This window comes from Harmonia axyridis, chromosome 1 (assembly GCF_914767665.1).
Source record: "Harmonia axyridis chromosome 1, icHarAxyr1.1, whole genome shotgun sequence".
In the NCBI taxonomy this organism is placed as follows: Eukaryota; Metazoa; Arthropoda; class Insecta; order Coleoptera; family Coccinellidae; genus Harmonia; species Harmonia axyridis.
This window is the reverse complement of record NC_059501.1, coordinates 63,942,989-63,968,539: the sequence shown is the minus strand read 5'-3', so window position 1 is coordinate 63,968,539 and position 25,551 is coordinate 63,942,989. Positions and strand designations below refer to the sequence as shown.

Sequence of the window (25,551 nt, the reverse complement as noted above, 5' to 3'; positions counted from 1 at the left end):
TATATGTGTATGGGGAGGCATTTGTTTGAACCAACGCACAGAGTTGGTTGTTCTGCAGAACACCACCATGACCAGCCAGAGATATCACGATATGATTATTGAACCCATAATTGTTCCGTTTGCGGCTGCCGTGAGCGAGAATTTCATTTTAATTGACGATAATGCCCGTCCACACCGTAGTCGTCTGGTTAATGAAGCGCTAGAAACTCATGCTATTGATAGGATGGACTGGCCAGCTCGCTCTCCAGACATGAATTGCATCGAACATGTCTGGTCTGAGTTGTCTAGACAATTGTCAACCTTAGAACAACCGATCAATAACCTGGAGGACCTTTCTAACGCTTTACGGGATATTTGGACGAATTTGCCCCAAAATTTATAAATCGTTTGATCGAAAGTATGCCTCGTTGGGTAGAATGCTTGAGACGAGCTCGTGGGGGACCAACTAGGTACTAGCTTAACCGAAACTTCAGCCTTCTTGTGGTTTCATCATAAAATTTTTATGTTATTCAAACACAGAATTTTGAGTGTTCCTAATAAAGTCTTTTTTTCTCTCCAACTTTCCCTTTTTTCATTCTTTTCTCAAGTGAACCATATTATCAATGAAAAATACTCTGATATCTGACTAAATTTATAATCTTGGAGCGAATATTTCAGAAATAAATTCGGAACAAGTAAGTGATCCCTATAATTTGTTGAGCAGTGTATTTTGTCAACTTATGGAATTTTTATTCCCATTGAGAATAATCATTCTGCTGCCTAGGTAACAAAGTCCTTACTTTGCTGCCTAGGCAGGAAAAGTAATACTTTGCTGATGTATATGTGTCTCCAATATTAATATTTGCTGTCAATCAGAAAAAAATATACTTTCGAATAATAATTCCTAATAAAATCGGAATATATTATTTTGTTTTTTCAGCGCAAGTTTGGTTTCATTCGCAATCGCTTCTATTCCACATGGAAGTTGGATATTGCATAGTGCCATATCAGCAGTGTTTGAGTTTCCTTGAAATACAAGCTATCGAAAATATAGACCTCAAAAATGACGATGCAACTAAACGACTGACGGTTTTGATGTGGCTGTGGTATGTAATGTAACTTAATTCTTTTAATTGAGGAAATCAGAAGATTATTCATAAAAAAACTAAGAGACTAAGAGAGACGTAAAGTCGGGAGAGTTGGTACGCTCGTCATTCATGGGCCACTTGCATCCTTGGAGACCACATAATATCCTGACTTCACGTCAAAACCTTCCTCATTTTGCATAGCATTTCGCACAAAGTGCGAATTTGCCATATAATAAACATTAAAAGATTTTTTTCTACTTATATTGGTTGATATATTAGATATTATGTGAGACAATATGTTTCCTATCTCAAAAAGTTTGAATTTGCCTAATAATATACATTTCAAGATTTATCTCTTCTCCATCTATTCTTAGATTTGAGTTGATCTCTAGTCCCCTTTTCTGTAGGAAATAGCCTTGCTCTTTCACTTTATTTTTATTTGAATTTTGCTTTCAATGAAACATTCGTTTATATCTTCTAGTGTTTCTTCCAGACTTCTGCATATTATGCTGTCTGTTATAGTCGATTTCTGACTGTTATTTCCGTATCTGTAATCTGCATATAGGGTGAACAATTTTCTTTTTTGGGATGACGTATGAATATATGTCCCAGAATTGAACCTTGAAGGACTCCTGCTGCTAGCTGTCTGTTTGTAGATACTGCGTCATCTCTTTTGACGTAGAAATTCCTATCTCCCCGGTAGTTTTTTTTTTATTTTGCAGGACTCGATCGAAGGCTCTCTGAACATCTTATAGCACTAGTTCTGTGGTTTGTTCTGAAATTGTTCAGTAACATGTTCGGTAAGCCTTAGTAGTAGCAGTTCTGTGGAATAATCTCTTCTGAATCCGTAGCATCAGATTCAGCACTTTTGTTTAATCTTTGTTCTTCTTGCAGTGATTCTCTCAACTAATTTTTCGAGTACTGGCAATTGTTTTGTAGGAATCTCCTATCTTTACCTGGCTTATTGATCACAATAATTTCTGCTGTTTTCTCATCTTTTTGGGTAGTGTTCTGTTGATGTGTTCTCATCATTCCATTGGCTATATTGGTTAGCGCTGCTTTTTATTGTTCTTGACATCTTCTGTAAGATGAAATTTTCCTATTTTTTCCTTACTTGGAGCGTTACTGATTTTCAATTCATTGATGACTTTATTGATCTCTATTGATGTTGTTGCATTTGGAATGGTTTCGCAATTCAGTGGTTTCAACATTAATTCTCTATTTTCATAACCTTTTCTGTTGTTAATTCTGGCTTCTCTTTTTATTATATCAGCTAAATCTTCAGCTTTTTCAAGCTTTGAGGATTCCATCCCACTTGATCCATGTAGTGGTGGAATTACATTTTTTCACGCTGTGAACAATTTTGTATATTCCATACAGAATGGTCTATGGCGTTAGCTTTTCAATCCTCTGCTTTCATCTTTCTGTTTTCAGTTCTCATAGTGCAATTTTTAGCATTTGGCTATATAGGTATATTCAGCTCTTTCTTATCTTCTTGTGTATTTGAAGTTCTGTAGATTTTCCATCTATTTGTCTTTATCAACTGTTTTATCGCTGTTAGTGTTTCACCATGTGGATGCTTTATGTTGTGGTTCGATATGCCATCTTCCATTGTCTCTAGCGTGAACTCTTGGGTAATGTTTTTCATTATGACTATATCTTATACGTTCGGAAGGCCATTACTTCTAAGCTTTTTGCTTGGATAATTTTCAAGTATAAATATACATATATGAAAACTCAGGATGACCCTCATAAAAAAAAAGTACTCACAAATCATTCACTTCTCTTATAGGAAGGAGTATAATATTTGAAAATTTAGTTGAGCCATAATGAACCGAAAGTTTTTAGGAAAACAGAAGTTTATTATAACAAAAAAACACAATTCGAAACAATCCCATGAAAAACCTTTATAATTTTGTGATCTTTTTTCTATAATTTCAGGTGTGTTCGAAATGAGCATTGGGAAAGAGCTTCGAGATTTGTTCACTATGTGACATATTGTCTCAATAATTTGGCACCCATAACCATACGGACGGTACTTTCTGTGATATATATACTAGAAGGATTCTTGTTGCTTTTAGTGCATAAGTTGAATCGGGTGAGTAGGTATATTTAGTTTTTATCGTTATAATGAATTTAGTCACCTAGTGGGGAAATCTCAAAATCCCTTTGGGCTAGACAAAAATAAATGCCACATTTTCGGGCTCGAATTTTGAGAGAATTAATTCGGTGAAAACCACAACTTCATAAATTCAACTGTTTTCAATCTATAAGAGAAAATCGTAAAATGGCGTGAAATGAAAAGTTCTCATAACTTCTACTTTATTGGTGCTATTATCATGAAACAAAAACATCCTAGGTACTTTTTAGTAGAATCCATTTGTGTAATAATTTATTTTTTTACCTTCAGTTTGGAAGTTAATAATTTTTAAAGGTACACCATAACAATTTCAATAGCAAGACGAATAACAAATCAAAAATCAATTTTTAATCAAATGAATCAAACCAATATTAAATCAATAGCTTATTTCACTTAATTAAATATTTTGAAATTTTCCCATGATTATTATTGCACAATTTTATACTCTTTCCAAGCTTCAGATGGTCGATAAAAACATCAATTAACGAGAAAAAACAAGAAGAAATAAAGGAATCAAAGATATATGCACAATCGCTACTATCTAAAATTCATAATTATGTACCCATACATCTTTTCGCAGTGGTATCAATTTCAAGTCTATGGTGAAATGTTATAATCGCAATGTCAATCATACGAATGGTTGAAAAAAAATAGAAAATAAATTCGTTTTTATTTTTGAATATTTTTATACGGAATACAAAAACAAATGGTTCAATGAGAAATAAATTTGACGCGCTTTATCATGACTAATAACCATTCAAGCATGTTGCACATTAGGTGCAGTATCATTTTTCAATAAATGGCTTTAGTTTTTTATATCTTGAGTTATATAATTCCGATCAGGTTCCACTAGATGGCTTTAGAAAGATGAGATTTCGTAATACAAAAATTTTCCTGGAAGTTCTGTATATATCGGGTGTCCCAAGGTGAGTGGCCTATTAGATTATTATGGAAACTATTGATGGTAAAGATTTCAAATTTTGTGGATAGATATTTGGCCATGTAAGGTACATTTTTAAAATAATTTCACATTTCCGGTGTTGCCGGATGTATGACAATTTGGCAACAACTTTGTTATTTTGAATGGGACATCCGGTATTTCTATTTTTTTTATGATACTCCATAAAATATTTAATCTATTCACTCTTACTTTTCTTCCCTATCTTTAACGGTTTTTGAGTTATTAATTATTTTTAGAAATTTCAGATCAAATTGGCGTATTACGAAAATGACTCTAGTTCGCTCAATATTTGAGATTCAAGTCTGAAATTTTGCAAGTCGTTAGATATTGATCTGATCTGTGTCACTGCTTTTGAATTATGGTTGTCAATAATACAGGACGGACCAAAAAAAATCATCATTTGCCAAGTTACAAAATTGTAAAAAAGTCTATTTTTTCAAATTAGACACCTAGTTTATTTTTCAATTTTTGGAATCAGTACAACACACTCTACAATTTTTCTATTCACGTCCCTATACCTATCTCCACTGGATTCCGAGTTATAAGCGTTATATGTGTATATCTTTCTTGAGCCATTATTTATAGAAAAACCTCGGAACAAAACACCTGTTAGGCAATAATTGTTTATTTTGACATTTATGGATTGAACTGATTCATTGATATATCGATCTATGAACGACATAGAGAAAATAACAATACAAAAGAAATTAACGCTTATTGAATCAATGTGAAATCTAATAAACGCATATAACTCGGAATCCAGTTGAGATAGGTATAGGGACGTGAATAGAAAAATTGTAGAGTGTGTTGTCCTGATTCCAAAAATTGAAAAATAAACTAGGTGTCTAATTTGAAAAAATAGACTTTTTTACAATTTTGGAACTTGGCAAATGATGATTTTTTTCGGTCCGTCCTGTATTATTGACAACCATAATTCAAAAGCAGTTACACAGATCAAATCAATATCTAACGACTTGCAAAATTTCAGACTTAAATCTCAAATATTGAGCGAACTAGAGTCATTTTCGTAATACGCCAATTTGATCTAAAATTTCGAAAAATAATTAATAACTCAAAAACCATTAAAGATAGGGATGGAAAAGTAAGAGTGAATAGATTTAATATTTTATGGAGTATCATAAAAAAATAGAAATACCGGATGTCCCATTTAAAATAACAAAGTTGTTGCCTAATTGTTGTACATCCGGCAACACTGGAAATGTGAAATTATTTTAAAAATGTACCTTACATGGCCAAATATCTATCCACAAAATTTGAAATCTTCACCATCAATAGTTTCTATAATAATCTTATAGGCCACTCACCTTGGGACACCCGATATATATTCTTTTGAGAAAGAGCAATGCAAAATATTAATTTCAAACAATCAAGCATATGTGTCGATGAATCTCAGTATCAGCAGAGGAAATGTAACGGGGCATCATACATTTCAACGTATGATACAAGAGAACAGTTGGCTCAGTTTAGTTTGAGTGCGCGTCAAAGATGGACACTAGCAAAAAGAAAATACGCTATATTTTACAGTTTTTATTCGATAGAGGCGAAAATGCAACCCACTCGGCTGAAAATATGAATATTGTTTATGGTCTTGATACTGTAACAGTAAATCATGCACAATTTTGGTTTTGTCGATTCCGTTTCGGTAATTTTTATGTCAAAGATGCACTACGCACTGGAAGGCCAATTGTCGAAAATGTCGATAAAATAATTTTTCGATTGTCCAAATGCTAAAGATTGCAAAAAAACCGTTTGGAACTATTTGCATAAGGCTAGTCACCAGAAGAAGCTCGATGTATGGGTACTAAACGAGTTAACGCAATAAAACTGAATTTCCATCTGCAAATCGCTGCTGAAGCGCAACAAAATAGACCCATTTTTGAAGCAGTTGGTGGTTGATGATGAAAAATGGATCATTTACGACAACGTCAAGCAAAAACGGTCGTTGTCCAAACGCGGTAAGCCGACAGAAACGGGGCCAAGCTAGGATCATTATTATAATTTTATATCTACATCTATATCAACAATCTATTGTCACTGAAATATTTGCTTTTCTTCGATATTCTGCTAGAATTTTCTATGGTTCTGATGACCCAGTCAACACTGAATGCAAAAATAAAATTATTTTTTTTTATGTAGGTACCAGAAAAATCCCAAATCTGTAAGAACTGTTGTGCCAGAAATATTGGAAAATTTCTTCTTGATGTTCTCTAGTTCTAGAGACATGAATCAATCAATCAATCAATCAATTTATTCAGGAAAGTAAATATACAAACAAAGTTCAATATTTGGACGAGACACCTAAGCCAAGCTTGTGTTGTGTAACTTCGTCCAAGTGTACCTAATAATATGAACTCACAAAAAAAATTACACTAGGCAAGTTCAATAATAATAATAATAATATATATTTATCCTTTAGACCATTATTACATCATTTGTTACATCATTTATTGCGAGAAAAAAAAATTAAATTCATAAAATAGTGAAAACATACAAAAATCGGAATGAGAAATCAAGAAGCAGGTGATGCAGGGGATGTCGGAAATTAATCTAAAACAAATCCATAAAAACTGCGATATTCTCCACTAAAAATAATTTTAATCTCTCAACTTTTCTTTTAGTAGGTACTTACATCTCTCAATGAAGTAGGCAATATATTGATGAATTTTGGTCCTAGATACGAAATGTAATGTTGTGTATGCGTTTTTCTATACAATGGAACTACTAGAGGCATGTTTACCCTAGAGCGAGTAAAAACCTGATGGGTATGATATTCTAAAGATGGCGACTTCAACAATCTCATAAAACAGCGATAAATATATATCATCCGCACCTCGCGCAAACCGGATTCCTTGTAAAGGGCATCTGTAGGAAATCTTCTTTCTTTTTTCAAAATTATCTTTATGAGGGTTTTTTGGGCCATCTCCAAAATGGTGAGATGGGCTTTGGCAAGACCTCCCCATGCTGTGATACAATAACTAAGTATGGACTCTGCCAGTGCAACGTAAACAGTTTTTAGTAGTTTTCTATCTAATATAGCTCTTAGTTGGTAGAATTTATAAACTAGTTTTCTTAGCCTTTCAACCAGATACCCAATATGCACATCCCAGCGTGTAAACTGATCAAACATAACTCCCAAATACTTAATTGATGCTGTTTTCTTTATGACTGGGCAGTGGCAGAGTGAGCCCGACATACACTTAAATTCATGTATCCTAATTGTCTCTTTTTCTGGTTGGTCTTTGATTGTTGAGGAGTGGGTCATAAATTTTGTTTTTTGTGTGCTCAAACTCAAAAGATTGCATCTTAGCCAACACGAAATTTTCTTTAAACAATCCTCGGCTTTCTTATAAACAAGATTCCAATCATCCTCCGCGAAAAGCATAACAGTGTCGTCTGCATAAGATATAATCAATGCATCCATATCCAGAATATCGAAAACATCATTGATATAAATCAAAAACAAGATGGGCCCAAGTACCGTTCCTTGTGGAACCCCCATGGTTATAGGAATCGATCCACTATGGTGCTCTCCGATTCGGACTGTTTGATTTCGACCCGTTAGATAGTCCGTGAACAGTCTAAGACCTACTCCCCTAATACCCATTTGTTCCATTTTTCGTAACAATCTGGCGTGGTTAACCGTATCAAATGCTTTCGCAAGGTCTTAATATACAGACAAACATTTTTTATTTTTATCGCAATTTTCCAAGATAGTACCAACCAGATTATTCACTGCATCTTCGGTAGATCGATTTTCCCTGAACCGGAATTGACCCTGCGATAAAATCCCACTTTTCTCCAGATAGTTTACTAATCTTTTTTTTACACATTTCTCGAATATCTTTGCGAAATTACCAATGATAGAAATAGGCCTATAGTTAGTTACAAGTCTTCTATCACCACTCTTGAATACTGGTACGGTTACAGATTGCTTGACAGAATCCGGGACACATCCGTTCATGAAACACATATTCACTATGTGGCATAGGGGGGCCAAGAAAAACTGATGAAATTCTTTTATAATTTCAACTGATATACCATCAATACCTGTAGCAGCCTTATTCTTCAATGTTGAAATAATTTCTATCAATTCATTACACTGTACAGGATAAAGAAACAGTGAACCACGAACCCTTGAGTTCCTGAGGGGAATCTCAGACATATTTGTTGTATTTATTTTATTAGCCATAGTTTCGCCAACCTTAGCAAAGAATTTATTGAAGTATTCTGCTTTTTCTTCATCACTATTTATATTTTCTCCCCTCTCATCAATAACTCGGTATTTATTACTCTCAACCCTCCCGAGCGCCGTATTCGTTACCTCATTTATCTGTTGCCAAATTTTCCTATAATTATTGTCCGCTTGTTTAATTTATCCTCATAAAATTTATTTTTTGTAACTTTTATAAGACTGTTCAAAAAATTACGATATTTGGTATACTCTGTCCATGACTCAGCAGTTACCTTCTTCAAATATCTTTCTTTCAACCTATCTCTATGTCTTATGGAATTTATTAGTCCCTGTGTCATCCACGGTTTCAACTTAGTATGAACTTTCTGAAATATTCTTTGAACCTTTGAGCATTCTTCGATACTAGCAGAGATCTTTCGGATAAAAATGTCAAATGCATAATTACAATTATCCGAATTGAAAATATCCGACCAATCTATTTTCTCAAGAACTTTTTTCAATTCACGTTTATTTAAACTAGTTCTGGTCTTTGCTTTAACAAAATTAGCTTTTACTATTGGATCCCTATTCGAAAATGATAATGACAATGTATAATGATCAGTTAAGTGGGTAGTTATGACATTCGTTGTTATATCAATCTTTCTTATTGCCTCGTTAGTAATTTTAACGAAAATGTGATCAATCAGAGAAGAAGAATTCGCAGTTACTCTAGTAGGCCTATCCACATAAGAAAAAAACCCAGCCCCTGCATTAAATTAACGTATTTATTGACTCCAATATCAGAAGAATTTAGCAAGTTTATATTTATGTCGCCCATAAAAATATTGATATCAAATTTTCTAAGTGACATCAGGTAATGTTCAAGTTCCATCATATAACCATTCAAATCTAAAGAAGGTGGCCTATAGCATGCAATAAGGCTGTAAGACATTTCATTCAACGAAAATTCTACCTCCAGAAGTCTGGTATTAGTAAATTGGTATATGATACTCGAATAATCGATCGATTTTCTCACATACACAACAACCCCGTCATTTTGATTGAAATGAGACTCATTATATAAAATATCAAAGTTGGGCAAACTGAAGTCAAGAACGTCCTCAATCTGCCACGTTTCCGTGAGAACAATTATATCCAAATCGTTTACATCCGCTGATTCGATGTATAGTAAAAATTCATTAAAGTTCTTTTTCAAACTTCTGATATTCATATGTAAAATATTACAAAGTTTCCTACCCCTTATATTCAAGATACTCTCACTTAGACTCCCGCATACACCTGCCCCCCTCCTTACATCATCCTCAAAGTCATCAAAAAATTCCATAGTTATCAACAATAATCAATAGTAACAACAAAATAATATAATTAGTTATTCAATGAAGAACGATTATAGGTAGTTGCTCCTTGAAACTTTTTAATGCTATTGAAACAAACAAACATCTAGATTAAGTATTTACTACAGAATAAACACAAAAAGAACAATATTCCATACCATTGCACTCAAAAATATAAAACATATCACCCTTGTGACAAAATTGCAATATCAGTAGATGCATTTATACTTATATATTTTCCCTTGAGTTTGGTAAAAACACTACCATTTGAAGTCCAGACGTTCTTGAATCCCAACATTTCCTTTGCTTCCATAAGTAATTTTCTTCTATACATGGTTAGATCTTCTGTAATGAACATCTTCGATCCCTTCAGCTTGTAACTGTTTTTCATAAGTTTTATTTTCATATCATTTTTCGCAAGTTTAATGATTATAGTTTTTGGTTTCGAGTTGACCCCGGATGATATTCCAACTCTGAAACACGATAACATTTCCTCAGCAGTCAAATCAATCTGTAGGTTGGACTTGATCAATTGAATAACACCATTTTTCAAGTCATCAAATTCTTCAGAGACTCCGTGTATACAAATATTATTTCTTCTTCGATCTTGTTGTAAACGATCATTGAATATTTCCATTTTCTTAATTTTTTCAGAATTATCTCTTTCAACCTGTTGCAAATCCATAATAATACGCTCCTGAGATTTCAATATTTCATTCAATGTTGTTATTTTTTTCTCCATCTGTTCCAGTTTTTGCCCCACCTTCATTGTTATCGACTTAGTTATTCTGTCTACGAATTCTTTATTTGAAAACAATTCATTAATTGTGTCTTTCACAATACATTGCAGATCTGGCTTATTTCTGGTATTAGCCATAATATGTTCGATATATATTTCAACTCGAAAAACTTCTCTAGATGAATGTAAACAATCTTTCAAACCGCGGAGCAACTCGGATCGTGCCTACTCATATGACTTCATTCGCCTGAATGAATGAATGAGTTGAATAAGATGAGATTTTTGATGAAGCTCGATTTTTTTAAATTTCGCATCGAATTCGTCTTCAGTGAGTTGAACCTTGTCGTTTCAAGCCATTCTCGACACAAAATATAGGAATTACACTAATCGTTTAGAAAAGGCGACAAAATGGCGAATGCGAAGGTTTTAAATCTATATTATTTAACTAAATCATTGTATAAAAGTATGGAGATTATTCTTATACAATGGTATTATACACTTCGGGAGTCTAACTTAATTTTTCAGAAGAATGATTCCTTCGATAGGGATATATTAAAGAATGCCTAAGTGAGGCAAGTGAAGAATGATTCAAAATGAGTACCTATTTTGATGAAATGAAGATATTTATCTGATGAATTCCTTTTCAGAGTAATCTAAAAGAAGCGAGAAAATATCACGATGTGATAGTTCAGCTTATGAAGTTCATAGATTTTGAGACCAAGTTCATGGAAGTTCACAAAGCGAAGTGAGTATTATAATAAATAAAATAATATTTATTTTACTGAACCCACTGAGTTCAATCCGAATATGATAACCTTTCATACCTTAGGTAATTTTTGTCCGAATGCTAAAAAATATATCTCTTCTTAATCACATGTTAGGATTCCATCACTTGATATGTAATAATGAAATAAATGAAGTTCACTTCATTAACACAATAACGTCCGACAAAATGAGTTGGTGAAACAAAAATAGAATGTGTATATGTATATATAAATAAAAGAGCTTGAAAATGGGCACTGCCCGAAACGTTGCCTATCAAATGACAGTTTAAATCTTCAAACAATAAATATATTCAGAAACAACCCTGAAATCAAATTTCACCATACAATAATAATAACACTGTAACACTGGGTTCGTAAGAATTTTGAAAAATTAGACTCTTGTCTAATGCTTCATTGATCGATTAGTTCAACTTATTCAATCAATCGAAACATCGCCGGTTGTTTAGTTTGGCCTCTGGTCACGAACAATGAACTAAATGCATATCACCTTTCTGTTAGCCCATGCCCATATTGGGTCGCATCCCCGATGCAAGAAATTACCAGATGTAGATACTGCCTTGAGTAATAAAAAACTCGCGTTCGCGTTCGCATATTGAGAGATCGCCGGTATCGGTTGAGGTTTTCTTCGTATTGAAGCTAGGGGTTGTTGTAAATCAATGTAAGACATTTCAGGTTTCAAGTAGGTCTCACATCTGGGTGGAATAATAATAATAATATTTATTCGGAAATACATATATACAGGGTGTTCTGATTTGTTTCCGACAAACTGAAATGGGTGATAGATCACATCATTTTAAGCAAAAAAGTTCCTATGAACATGGGTCCGGAAATGCTTCGTTTCCGAGATACAGTTGAAAAAATAATTCGCGTTTTCTTTAATATGTTTTGACTGCTTCGAAATCCTTTCATGAAATTATTCCTATTCAAATATTAAATTTAAATTCATTTTGAAAATTTTTAAGGCGAAATGCATGCGGATTTTCTATTGCCCACTAATAAGTAGAAGTGGTATGCTATGTAATTGTTGTTTTTAAGTGTTCTGAATATTCTGTTTCCTGAAATATTGCGTTGTTGGGATGCTTTACGAATACTGAGTTTTTATTTTCTTCGAAAGTCTGTAAAATCCTATTTCTCTGTAGATGATTTCTTCTTTGTATGCTTCGTTCGGGCCTGTGGTAACCAATACCATTTTCCTGTATTTGTTGATAAGCTATTAACTTAGTTAACTATAATTATAATTAATGACATCTGAACCTAACACACTTTAAATCTGTCATTGTGTATAGCCATTTTAAATCTATTGCCGCAACAATTGTTGAATGTAAAACAATCAATCATTCGAAGATGTCATTTGTGCATTCATCAGAACGGTGGACATTTCGAACACCTTCTTTAAAAATTATTATGTTATTTTGTTTTGTTCTAGATTGTTACTTCTAAAAAATATTTAATTTAAAATTATTACAAATTTGTTTCTACATGTTTTAGAGATTACAAAAATATGGATTTGGCTTTAAATGCGTTTTTCTCTGAAACGGTTGCCCCTAGCAACTTAAATGAGTTTTACCTTTTTCAACTAGAAAAGTCAGGGGAATCGATTTTTTTAGTCTAGAATGACGTACAGGGTAGCACAGAAAAGTTGCTACGGTTTAAAGGAGACGAAATGATTGCCAGTGGCGCCCTCTAGAAAATACAACCAAATCGACCACAAATTTGAATTTCTCACCTCAAAAAACCCTATGTACCAACTTTCATGCAATTATTTGGAATCAGTCGAAAGATATTTAAGAAAACGCGAATTCTTTTTTCAACTTTAACACCCTGTATCTCGTAAACGAAGCATTTCCGGACCCATGTTCATAGGAACTTTTTTGCTTAAAATGATGTGATCTATCACCCGTTTCAGTTTGTCGGAAACAAATCAGAACACCCTGTATATATATATACAATTATAAAGGTATTTGATCTTGAGACCCTATGTAACCTAAGCTTAGTGCTTGTATGCCACACAACGTCTCAAAGTTACCGAACATCCCAAGTGCATATAAGACAACTCAACAATTATCAAACTGAATAATTAACCCACAAAAGAATCCAGGAAGGAGAAAAACAGTGAGAAACACCTATGACATTACATTCAGAAACTTGGTGAAATTTCGTCTAACATACTGTGAAATAATATTTTTATTTATAAAAGAGATTTCATTAGTAGCGTAATTTTCTGTACAATAGTGGTTGCAGACAAATAAAACTAAAGCACTCAAAATATTTGCATAAAAATTATTCTGTCTTTAAAAAATTTTCAAATACTTAGAAGAATAATTGCAGAGCCGTTAATTATATACTCAATTTCAGTTGATTTTAGATTGTATGGACTGAAAGCATATTATTATCGTATAAGAAATCAAGAAAAGTTGGCTCAAAAGTACCTGGATAAAAGTTATGCAGCATCTAAAAAATGTGGAATACTTTTAATGGAAGAATGGACCAAGCATACTAGAAAAGTGAGTTTCTGAGTTTTTTCCGAATTTTATTCATGATAAATTCCTATATCAACAGGCTTGGAATAATGAGTTACCGAAGAAAAAAATGGATTTTTGGAAAGATCATTGTGAAGAAAACAACTTAGTTTTTTATCAGGAGTTCGATATGAATACTGATGATATTGGATTTTTTACTTTACCTACTCCTTTATATGTATAGATTCATTGCTTGTTAACTGTTAATATTAAATTACGAAAGTTTCTATTATTCTCTTCAATTATTTGTCATAAATATAATAACAAGAACGTACGAGCATCGACTTGAAGCCAGGAGCTTTTCAGTGCTCATTCAGTCATGCCTATTGCACTCTTGAAGATAGGTTAATACTTAATGATTATATGGATGACATTATTGTCGGTTTGTTCATCTAGAGAATGACTTCTATGATAGGATTCTCCTAAAATGCAAATATTATTTTGTGTATTCACACTCAATTTCAACCTAGACGGATCTGTTGTTACGGTATTCAATATTCAATATTTGGAATAGACGAATAATTTTACTGGAAATTCCTGTTCAGTGAAGCAGAAATCATAATGAGTGGAATATAATTGAACTCATTGATTCCACGCATCTAGAATCTATCTCATTAGTCAGAGGTGAAAGCTTGGCATTTTATATCCAATTTCTATTAACTATAATAATATTATAAGAATTACTTTTAATTTGTTATTCAATTATTATATACTTGATCAAATTTTATTATTAGTCTCCTAATAACCCACTCAAACAAAGTTCCAATTTTAATGGAAGATATATTTATATATTCTTTCAAGATAGAGCAATACAAAAATTATCAAATTCAAACAACAAAGCATGTGTAGATGTAATTTGAGTATTAGCAGAGGAAATATAAACGAGGCATCATACATTTCAACGTATGATACAAAAGAACAGATAAAAACCTCAGCAAAAATTCTTTCTCCCCGTATCGGTGTAGTGACTGGTTTGTGTAAAAACCCTATGCTTAGGAAATATTTCGTAGGACATATTTGATAATCAATTCGAATAATGAAAACTGATTTCGATTTAATTGAGATCTATTGAGGTATGAAATACAAATATTTGTTAAAAAAGCTCCAATGTCCCGGCTGCTCCACACTCGATCTGAACAACTTCGTACCCTGAAAAATAAAAATAATAATGATAATAGGGCCTTCATTTTCAAGAGAAAATAATACATAAGCCTAGCTGCACCAACTCAACTCAACCCCAAATAATAAAATCAAGGAAAATACAAAAAAATTTAGAAACAAGAAATAATAAACGAGAAGCAACATGATAACAATAGTGAACTCTTTTGAAACAAAGCATCTGTTCCCTAAACAACTTTTCCTTCAAAAGATCTCTCAATGAACTCCCAGAAAGCACGCTATATGAAATTAAATGAACATTTTGTTAAGAGTTTTCCTTGCATCGATTTCGAAAGGTTTGAATGAAGATTCACTTACTGGAAGAGTTAATATCCTGTGGAAAACACTGAATATCACACGAATCATATACGTAAATTGACCATAGATGAACTCCACCATTCCCATTTCAGATTCCATAGGCCTAAAATAATCAGCTTGAATTTCAGAGGCCGTAAGAATACCTCCAATGAGGAAGATTCCACAAATACATCCTAAGCAAAAAATAAGATTCATGAAGTTACTTGTAGAAACTGAAATAGAAAAATTAGAAATATTTTAACATTACTTCCATCTATGCACCCTAAGGTTCGATGTTGAGTTGAAATACTCACTTGTAGAATATGCAGATACGTTATCCTCAGAATCTGACACGGATTCTTCAGTATCAAACTCGTATGTTTTCCGATCTACTTTAGCACATAATGCATTATAATGCTTTGCCCATGGAAATTGTCTTTTGAGCAAAGGCAACGATGGAATGGTCCAGCTTTTCTTGAATGTAGGTAATAAATAATATCCATAAGAAGCTGGCAGTCTCGGGTCTTCTAACTGAAATTTTCTGGAACATTGATAAGATGGTTTGAGATACAATAAAATTAATTTGATTTTGTAAAGACTGAATCTGCGTATAAATACATTCGTTGTGCAATTTTATTGGTGAAAAAATTTGAAGCTATTCGTTTCAATTTATGTAATAATTGATTTGACTTCATTTAAATATCTACAAAAGTGCAAGATTTTTAGGTTAGGTGAAGAAAAATGAAGCTATTTGTTTCAATTTATATAGTAATTTTTGATTTGATATGACTCGATTTAAATATCTACAAAAGATTTTTCGGTTAAAAGTTACATAAAATTTTTTGTACCAAAACATCGGGTAAAAACAACACATCTAATAAATTGCCGTATGACTGTGCTGGAACAAGCATCTCAACAAATCAAATAGAAAAAAGATAATTTCAAAAAAATTTCGAAATCTCCAAAATTGAGTATTGATCTACTAGCTTCTCTCAAATGAATGGCCCCACGTTGGGCGCCAAAATCTCTACATTCCAACTGAGGTCACAGGTTCAGGTCAATAGTCCAGTCGAGACAGGTGGGTATTTGCCGGCTAAGCAGTGAAGATGGAAGTGGATCCCTATTAGCTAGAAAGAGATGTTCGATGGGCGCCAGGTAAGTAAAAAATCCAAAGAGTGAGCAACTCACAAAAAAAAGGAATACTAATGGAATTTCAGTTGCAAAAAACTTTTGGTGAACAGTTCAGAAACTATTTTCATCTGAACCGAGTGGAATTCAAATAAGTCTATATTTTATTAAATCCTCTTTCAACGCAGAATATATCGACTCGTTAAGAAAAAAAATGGAATTTCAATGATTTTTAATTGCAATTCAGCGGCGAGATTTGAAGTCTGCAGCATTGGTTCAAGAATCCGAGAAGAAATTTCAAAAATTCTCATCGCCGAAACTATAAATGTAAAAAGTATTGTATACTTTACAATCGTAAAAATGTATATTAATTCTATTTCATGATATCATCTCAGCAAAATATTTTGCTGTGGATAAGGAAATCATTAATTTGTGCGATAGATTTTTGGATTATACCCATTTTAAAATGTTATCTGTGAAAACTTCAAGGATGGTTCAATTAATTTTTTTTAGGGCGAATTCAAAATATATCATATAGGATCTTCCATGCTTGTTCTTTGATCTCTCGTATTTTCGTTTCCGTATCCTAGATACTTGCACTTACACAGTGACATTGTTTCTTTCATAAGTGTCGTATAGAATCCACCAATACTCAAAATGCCCTATGCCGCCCTATGCGCCAATTCGCGAGCTCCTATTGCTATTCATAAATCAAAAAACTGTACGTTTCCTAGCTGTATTCGATACGAGTCGTAACACCAGGCCAGGCTAATATTCTGGCCAGCAAGGTTACCGGATTTAAATCCACTTCACATTTTATGGTGAAAAAATTGCTGAAAAAATTCACACGAGGAGCCTAAAAAATCGGAAAAATTGAGAATAAGAGTATCTGTTAAAGCAACTCGGTTACACCAGCGGTTATTTTGAGGCTCAAGGGGGACATGTGATTGAACGTCTACTCTGATAAGTTGATTTTAATGTATTCATTTCATTTATAATTTTCAGAATATTTTTCCATGATGCATTTTTATTTCGTTTTTTTGCTTAGGCTGATTACTATTCGAAATTTTAGTCTCATTCTGGCATCATTTTCTTGAATACAACCGTATCAACATGATCGAATTATGATTATGATTAAGTGTTAAAAAATCGCAAGATTAAAATATGGAAACATCATTATCATTTCATACAAAATACTAATTTAGTTGATCTAGACCGAATCATTTGAAACACGCCTACTTGTAACTAACTAATTTTGTATATTTCTTCCCCGCATTAGATATTTACTCTGTCAAGACGTATCTTCGCCAATATTGTATACAACTCATGTTTGTTCAATGGAATATGCGTGCATACTGCATAACCTGCGAGTATAGTAAAAATTTGATTGGATCCAGTACCATATGAATGAATATTTCCCTCCTGTCAAAAATTCTATGTATGTGGAGAACAATTATCGAAAATTACAGCGAATATTTCCCTCCTGTCAAAAATTCTATGTATATGGAGAACAATTATCGAAAATTACAGCGATAATTGCATTGTAGGAAGCGAAACTGCACTGCGATAATTGTTCTGTTCATAGATGCATAGTTTCTATGCATCTTACACAGTTCGAATCTATGGCAATTCCATTCTACATCAGTTTGACAAGTAATGTAGTCCGGTCAATTTAGACATTCGAAGTTACATAAAGTCCCAACAAGCTGAATTTCTGTGAAGTTCTTCAAAACATAATTATAAACAATGTCTAGAAGTTCCCCATCATTCCCCTGTAAGGAAAAAATTTAATTCTAGGTCAAAGGTCAAAAAAATAAGTTTTTTGCGATTTTCAGCAAAACGGTAAGTTTTATCATAAAAGTACCCCAGACAAAAATTGTAGATAATAAAATTGTCTATAAAAAATGTATCAATACTTTTTTTCTTGCGAGCCACCGTTTCTGAGATATAACGATTCAAAAAGTTATAAAAGTTTTTATCGTCATAATATGCACACGTTTCCACCTATGAGGTAGTGTACTTAGCGCGTTTTTTTTAACGTGGTTTCCCCAGTAGGCCTTCTCCACGGGTCAGTTGTGATCCTGTTTAATGTAAAACTATTGCAAAATAACGGAAATTTTCAAAGATTGGGAAAGATAAAAGCGATGTAAATGAAAAAAAAGTGTTGAAGTTTATTCGTCTTATTCAAATTCTTGTTCTTCTTCTTGTTCTTCTCCTGCTTCTTCTTCATCTTCATTTTGGATGCAAGTAAATTGCGTCAATAGCGATGTATCGCATGATACTTCGTCGGAGTCAAACGAATCCTCCATTGTTTGTGATTCAATATTAGAGCACGACCGGCCTTGACAATTTGTGCATGCCAAAGAACAAGACAGTCCGACTTTTTTGCAACCACATTTAGCACTGCATCCCTTTTTGCAGTTGCAAAAAATTGTGTTCAGCAGTTTTTCCGGCGCAGGTGGAAGTAAAGTTTGAACTGGCTCTAATATATTGTTGACCAACTTCCAACCCCAGTTTGTAGGGTCTAGCTGATAACCAAGCCACACTTGAACTTGATAATATACTCGAAAAAGATGTTGGAGGAAGACAAGCTAATTGAACTTGTTTTTTATTTTTAGTATTTTTAACGAAACATGCATATCGATGCTTATCTAAACAGGTAGTTTTTTTAGGAGCTCCGTACATAGAAAGAAGAAAGCGGATGCCGTTGGTAATAACTTCTTGTTGAGTTGAATTACTCTTTTTGAAAACTTCAGCACATTGAATTAAATCTTGTTTTTCAAACATTTTGAAAACTGCTGTTTTACCCCTCCTGTAAAATGCAGATGTCGTATCACAGCCAGTTATTGCGTGTAAAAATAATAATAATAATAAATAATAACTTACGAATAAAATGAATAAACTTCAACACTTTTTTTTCATTTACATCGCTTTTATCTTTCCCAATCTTTGAAAATTTCCGTTATTTTGCAATAGTTTTACATTAAACAGGATCACAACTGACCCGTGGAGAAGGCCTACTGGGGAAACCACGTTAAAAAAAAAGCGCTAAGTACACTACCTTATAGGTGGCGTGGAAATGTGTGCATATTATGACGATAACAACTTTTATAACTTTTTGAATCGTTATATCTCAGAAACGGTGGCTCGTAAGAAAAAAAGTATTGATACATTTTTATAGATAATTTTATGATCTACAATTTTTGTCTGAGGTACTTTTATGATAAAACTTACCGTTTTGCTGAAAATCGCGAAAAACTCATTTTTTTGACCTTTGACCTTGAATTAAATTTTTTCCTCACAGGGGAATGATGGGGAACTACTAGACATCGTTTATAATTATATTTTAAACAATTTCACAGAAATTCAGCTTGTTGGGACTTTATGTAACTTCACTCTCATTTTTTGGTCTAAATTGACCGGACTAATGTAACAGTTTATTCGGGAAATATTCCCCCGAATTACACTCGTGCATCAAAATCACTGGATAATTTCGCATTCCAGCGTGTTTTCTTTGAAAAACTGCATTCGGTCATTTTCATTTTTGAAAATGAACTCATGCAGTTTTTATGACAACACGCTGTCATGCAAAATTATCGGTAATTTTGATGCACTTGTGCAATTACTTACGATAATTGCATTGTAGGAAGTGAAACTGCACTGCGATAATTGTTCTGTTCATAGATGCATAGTTTCTATGCATCTTACACAGTTCGAATCTATGGCAATTCCATTCTACATCAGTTTGGCAAGTGATGTAACAGTTTATTCGGGAAATATTCCCCCGAATCACACTCGTGCATCAAAATGACCGGATAATTTCGCATTCCAGCGTGTTTTCCTTGAAAAACTGCATTCGGTCATTTTCATTTTTGGAGAAAGAGCCCGACACCGAAGGTGGAGGGCTCTTTCTCCAAAAATGAAAATGAACTCATGCAGTTTTTATGACAACACGCTGTCATGCAAAATTATCGGTAATTTTGATGCACTTGTGCAATTACTTACGAAAATTTGTCTCATCATGGGATGTAATAAATGATTATGACATAATCAATCTATCATTAATATAGCACAAATATCATGCACAATTGAAATCTGACACTTACATTATTATATAATCAAGATTATTGCCCTACTGAAACTATAAAAATTTAAATCAAAAAGAGTATATATTATATGTTACTCACGTTTTGTTATTATTAGTGCTGAACTTGTTTGGATCCAAAGTTTCTCCATCGAGGATATCCTTTTTCAGAACAGTCTGTGCTTTCTTCATTTGCTGTTCGAATTCCTTTTTACATTCTTTCATTACATCGTTGATTTGTAAATTATTCTTACCAGGCGATTCTTTATCTTCTTTTTTTTTCGACTCACTTATAATTCGAGTGGGTTTTTTAGTTTTTGCAATTTTCGAACATTTTTCATCTTTGAGACTGATTTGGGAATGTGTTGGTTGTATTTTTTGTCCGTTCTTCGTCTTTCCGGATTCTGATGAGTGATTGTGAACCGACGAAACTTCGGAGATATGACTAAAAAAGTATATATAAATACGAAGAATATATATTCGCAGAAATAATTATAATTAATAAAAGTCACTTAATGGTATTCCGAATAAAAATCAGGAAAACATCAGCAAGAAATCAGAAACTTAAGCCAGTTGCACCATTTGCCTAAACATTGATTAAAAATTTGAACGTTGATTACTCTATGATTTCTCAAGAGAAATCAGAAATTAATCAATGTTTAAATTTTAATCAATGTTTAGGCAAATGGTGCAACTGGCCCTTAGGGTTTAATTCATTTCTCAATATGAACAGAGAAAATTTCCTTTTTTTCTAGAATGTATGTGAATAAATTCAATCTGAAGATATGACAAAGACAATATTACCTTTCGGACGTTTTTTTTTGTTCCTCTCTCTCATTTTCCTGTAAAATAGACGTAGACCTTGAACTTATCACTTTCTTTTCCACCTTCCTAGAAACAAAAGGGGGTTAAAAGAAATCTCCAAAAATATATCATGAATATAAATCCAAACCTGCGAAATCTGCAATCCACAGGTTGAGCATTGGTGCGATTACTCTTCTTGTAACCGAAAGAGTTTGACTTTTTCTGACCATATGTGTTCAAGAATCTCTGCAATCCTGGGAGAACTCTAGAAGTAAAATTTATTTTCCAAGTTAGGAGCTTCTGCACCCGTCTTTTAATGTAAATTTTTATCGAAATTTCGCATGAAGCTTCGAACCGTCATTTCACAACCAAATTCAGTCTTCTAATCAAAGTTTTGAATGTTATTGCCCCAAATTTCCCTTGTTAATAGAATACAATCAATTACAAGTAATGTAATCATTTTTTTATGGATAAATTGAATTGAAGAGAAAGTATAGAAGAACACTCCATCCGGAGGACCAGAATGTCCTAGATAAGCTGACGAATGAAGTCAAAACAATAGTCAGATAACTAGCTATTCATAAAACATTTATGAGAGAAAAAACTAAAAAAAGAAGATACCTTATCATTGCGAAGAATAGCATCAACAATAACCGGAAAGAAATATAAAACTAAAATTCCACGCATTTTTTATGGAGATCTGAATTCAGTTGCCAATAAAGAAAAGGCCGAGATGTGTGCAGACTCACTGGAAGAACAGTTCAAACAAAACCCAAAAAAGAAAAATAATGATGAAGATAGTGGTAATTCCTAACATCACGTATACAGGAAGCACATGGCACAATGGGAAAAACTCCAAGAAGAAGATCCTACAGAATGGACAGAATAAGATTATAAGGCATGCCACAGGAGTTTCATCTCAACAATCTGAAGATAGAAAAAATTGAAGAAGAAGTATTAAAGAAATATAAAAAAAAACTATTGGATCGAATGAAAGACCATACAAACAACAAAACAAGCAGAATTTCGGAAGTCCCGGCTAGAAAAGCTGCCAAAAGGACACCGCTAATCAAGATTGAATAACTACAACGAGTAGTATGTTAGGCTTTACTGTAGAAGAAAATGGTAAAATGATAATAGAGATGTGGGAAACACATTTCGGTCATCTAAAGAACAAAAAGGATCTATTTGCAAATAACTAAATGATTTTGAAATAACAGTTCCGTTTCCGGTTCTTTGAGTTATTAGATCATAAAATCTTGATTATTTTCAAGTACCATGTAAAAGCTACATAGCTAAATAATCGGATAACTTCATATGATCACCAAATTTCAGTGAAATTAAATAGATAAGATGTCCCAACGATATGATTCTATTCGTTTTCGTATTATGTCTCTGATTCCTAAATTTAAGTTCGAATGAATTGGTATCATTCTAATAACTTATTGAAGAATTGCATGGATTTTAAATAGGAAACTTCCAGCCTGAAATCTCTCTCTTTGAATGGACACATCAGAGTGGAAATCAAATATCTGGGAATAACCCTAGATAGCAAGCACCTTTGGAACAAACAAAGGCCTTGATAACGTGTAGAAGTTTGGCTGTTAAGACTAGGAGATATAACTCAAAAATAATACGATGAATGTGCGTCATGATTGTAAGGCTGATAATAATTCATGGGGCAATAGACTAGCATGTTAAAGCAAGTAAGAACAACACGAGGAGTGCCCTTCTCAAAACATGATTGTGAGACTGATGATAACTCATGGAGCAATAGGTTAGCATGCCAAAACAAGTAAGAACAGCAGGAGGGGTGCCCTTGGTGGAAGATAAAGGTTAGTATGTCTGGAGCTATGAGAATGTGCCCAACTAGGGCATTGGAGATCATTACAGATCTCCCACCTCCTCATCTTGAGATAGACCAAAACAAGTAAGAACAGCAGGAGGAGTGCCTTTGGTGAAAGACAAAGGTTAGTATGTGTTTGTATTACTGGAGCTATGAGAATGTACCCAACTAGGGCATTGGAGATCATTACAGACCTCCCACCTCCTCGGCTTGAGATAGGTTAGCCCATGAGGCCATTCAAAGACTATCCAGGGGACTAGCATCGAGAAAACCTTTCCTACGATACCAAGTGAAAAATAAAATTGGGTAGGTCCACAATACCATCTATCAAAAAAAATACCATCAAATGGTGCACACGCATGCTTCTGCTACCACGACTGGAGACTGGAATATTCGGAGCTGGAATCAAATGCTCACTATCGTTAGGACGCTATCCAAGTGTATTTCGAGTAGAGATACTTGTAATCGAAGAATGAATACAGTAAAAGACACATATACCGTGATATACCGATACATTCTGATAATCAAGATTCAATCAAAATATTGAGCTTATATCATCGATTTTAAGATGATATTGGAGTGTCGAAGGAAATTCAACAAAAAAGGCAAGAATAACATGGCCTGTTTAGTCCAGTCACTACTCACAAGAAAAAATTTCAGAAGAAATAAAAACCTTATGAGAAACATTCTGACGGAATCTTTCTGGGTTTGATCATTTCAAGAAGTTACTTTGGTACTGCGAGATCTAAGAACTACCTGGATCTTAGCAAGAATACACCTTCTCACTGGATTCCTTACAGGGCATTGCCGCCTCAGGAAGCACCTCTTGAGAATCTTGAGAATGCTTTGGACAAGAGACTTGTAGAAGTGCGTAAGTAAGCTCTTTGAAGCCATCTGAGATGCTTTCAGAACTTTGGAACTGGAGGGAAAGCTTTAGACAACGACGACTAAAGCCAGAACAGCTCTGATGGGCGTACAATAGGCCATGAGTTCACGGTGCAATGAAACAACCTTAAATCTGAAGCTATTGAGGAAACAAAATTTTCTAGCACAATTCATTCATTGTTGTTGTGCACATGAGAGCCGTCCATTGGTTTTGGCGTCGAATTTGTCAGCAATGAATCGAAAATAGTCAATTTAAAACAATCTCAGATGAAAATACGAAAAAAGAAGATATTCATTTTAGTATTTATCCCCAATGTCCACAATAATAATTTTAAATAATAATGATTGAAATAAATTGAACAGAAATACTTACTCTTTCGTAGTACTGACATTTCCTTGAGTATTTACTGATGAACCTCTTGTTATTGAATGAGAACTACAAATAAAAAAGATGACTATTGCATTGCATTAAATCAATGCTAAGAATACATAAACCTATTTCTATTATAGATAATACGTAGGTATTTGCATTTTTTGCGGGTCCTCACCTCAATGGTCTTCTTCTGTAAGTATTTCCTTGATCATTTCTGAGGTCTAAGAAATCATCATCAACTGAAAAAGACTCAATAAACAATTCTGCTATATCTTACCAGTTCTGCACTCTCACCTATTACTTTTGGATTCTCATTTTCACACATAATTATGAATAAATCAACTTAACAAAATGTTTATTTTCAAGATGTCAAACTGACAATATAAAACATATTATAACGCAACAAATCGAAATTTCGAATAGATAAAATGTTCACAGCATAGGTACCGATGAAAATTTTTCAATAATTATTCCCTTCAATGTCATTTCTTTAGATGCTTATTTGTAATTTGTTCGAAGATCTTTTGAGCTCATTAGGAACTTTTTGAATCAAAACTCAAAAAACGAGAGTTCTAAAAAGGATAAAATAAGAAAAGCACTGACGTGATGTCACATATTATGCCTATACAGTTCTGTGGTCTCCAAGGAATGAGCTCCCTACTTTGGTCAATGGTTTTGTCTAATTTTTCTAGATATTCTAATTGAATTTCTTATGATTTTTATGACGCTATGAACTTGAAATTTTGTCTGAAGCTTGTTCTATACTTAAACTTTGAATCGTAACTCGGTCAGATCGGCTGCCACAGAAATATTAACTATTTTTTCGATATTTTGCTTGAATTATCTATGGTTCTGTTCTGATGATCCTTTGTAGGATGCATCTTAGTTCTGAGTCCAGTGATACTGATCCCTTTTGTACGTCTTATTTTCAATTAAAAAAATTTTTTGAAGCAAAAGCTGTCACAGAGTGTTTTTTTATGAGTGTTTTTCATTGTACATATAATAAAAATATTATCTACCACTATCGACATTGTAAACTGAAAAGAAGAAATCTTAACCATTTTTAAGAAGATAGAAACCCATTGGATTTTCTGTTATTATTGAACAAAGTTTTTTTAAAACAGTGTGATTCACCGCGATGGCCTATTGGGCAGTTATGGAAAATTAATCATAATATCGTGCTGAAAATTTACATGTTGGGTATTAAGACAATGATCT

The 25,551-nt window shown here is 33.3% G+C and overlaps 2 protein-coding genes across 4 annotated transcripts in view; one reads left to right on the top strand and one right to left on the bottom strand.

Annotated features, from left to right (window-relative positions):
* The window catches only part of LOC123686021 (adenylate cyclase type 10-like), a 56,983-nt gene extending 42,993 nt beyond the window's left edge, over positions 1-13,990 (top strand). For all 3 annotated transcript variants that reach the window (XM_045625956.1, XM_045625945.1, XM_045625937.1), the window contains 5 exons: positions 920-1,085; positions 3,009-3,165; positions 11,102-11,199; positions 13,605-13,743; positions 13,799-13,990. In XM_045625956.1, coding sequence (XP_045481912.1) covers positions 920-1,085; positions 3,009-3,165; positions 11,102-11,199; positions 13,605-13,743; positions 13,799-13,942 — 704 coding nt within the window. In that variant the 3' untranslated portion in view covers positions 13,943-13,990. The remainder of the gene's footprint in view (positions 1-919; positions 1,086-3,008; positions 3,166-11,101; positions 11,200-13,604; positions 13,744-13,798) is intronic.
* Positions 13,991-14,805: 815 nt separating this feature from the next.
* Positions 14,806-24,891, bottom strand: LOC123686012. The gene is made up of 9 exons (XM_045625926.1): positions 24,628-24,891; positions 24,509-24,572; positions 24,334-24,396; positions 21,378-21,494; positions 21,230-21,316; positions 20,529-20,870; positions 15,528-15,754; positions 15,235-15,446; positions 14,806-14,907 (listed from the first exon to the last, which is right to left on the bottom strand). The coding sequence occupies exons 1-9, from the start codon at positions 24,656-24,658 to the stop codon at positions 14,824-14,826; spliced, it is 1,227 nt and encodes a 408-aa protein (XP_045481882.1). The 5' UTR covers positions 24,659-24,891; the 3' UTR covers positions 14,806-14,823.
* Positions 24,892-25,551: the final 660 nt, after the last annotated feature.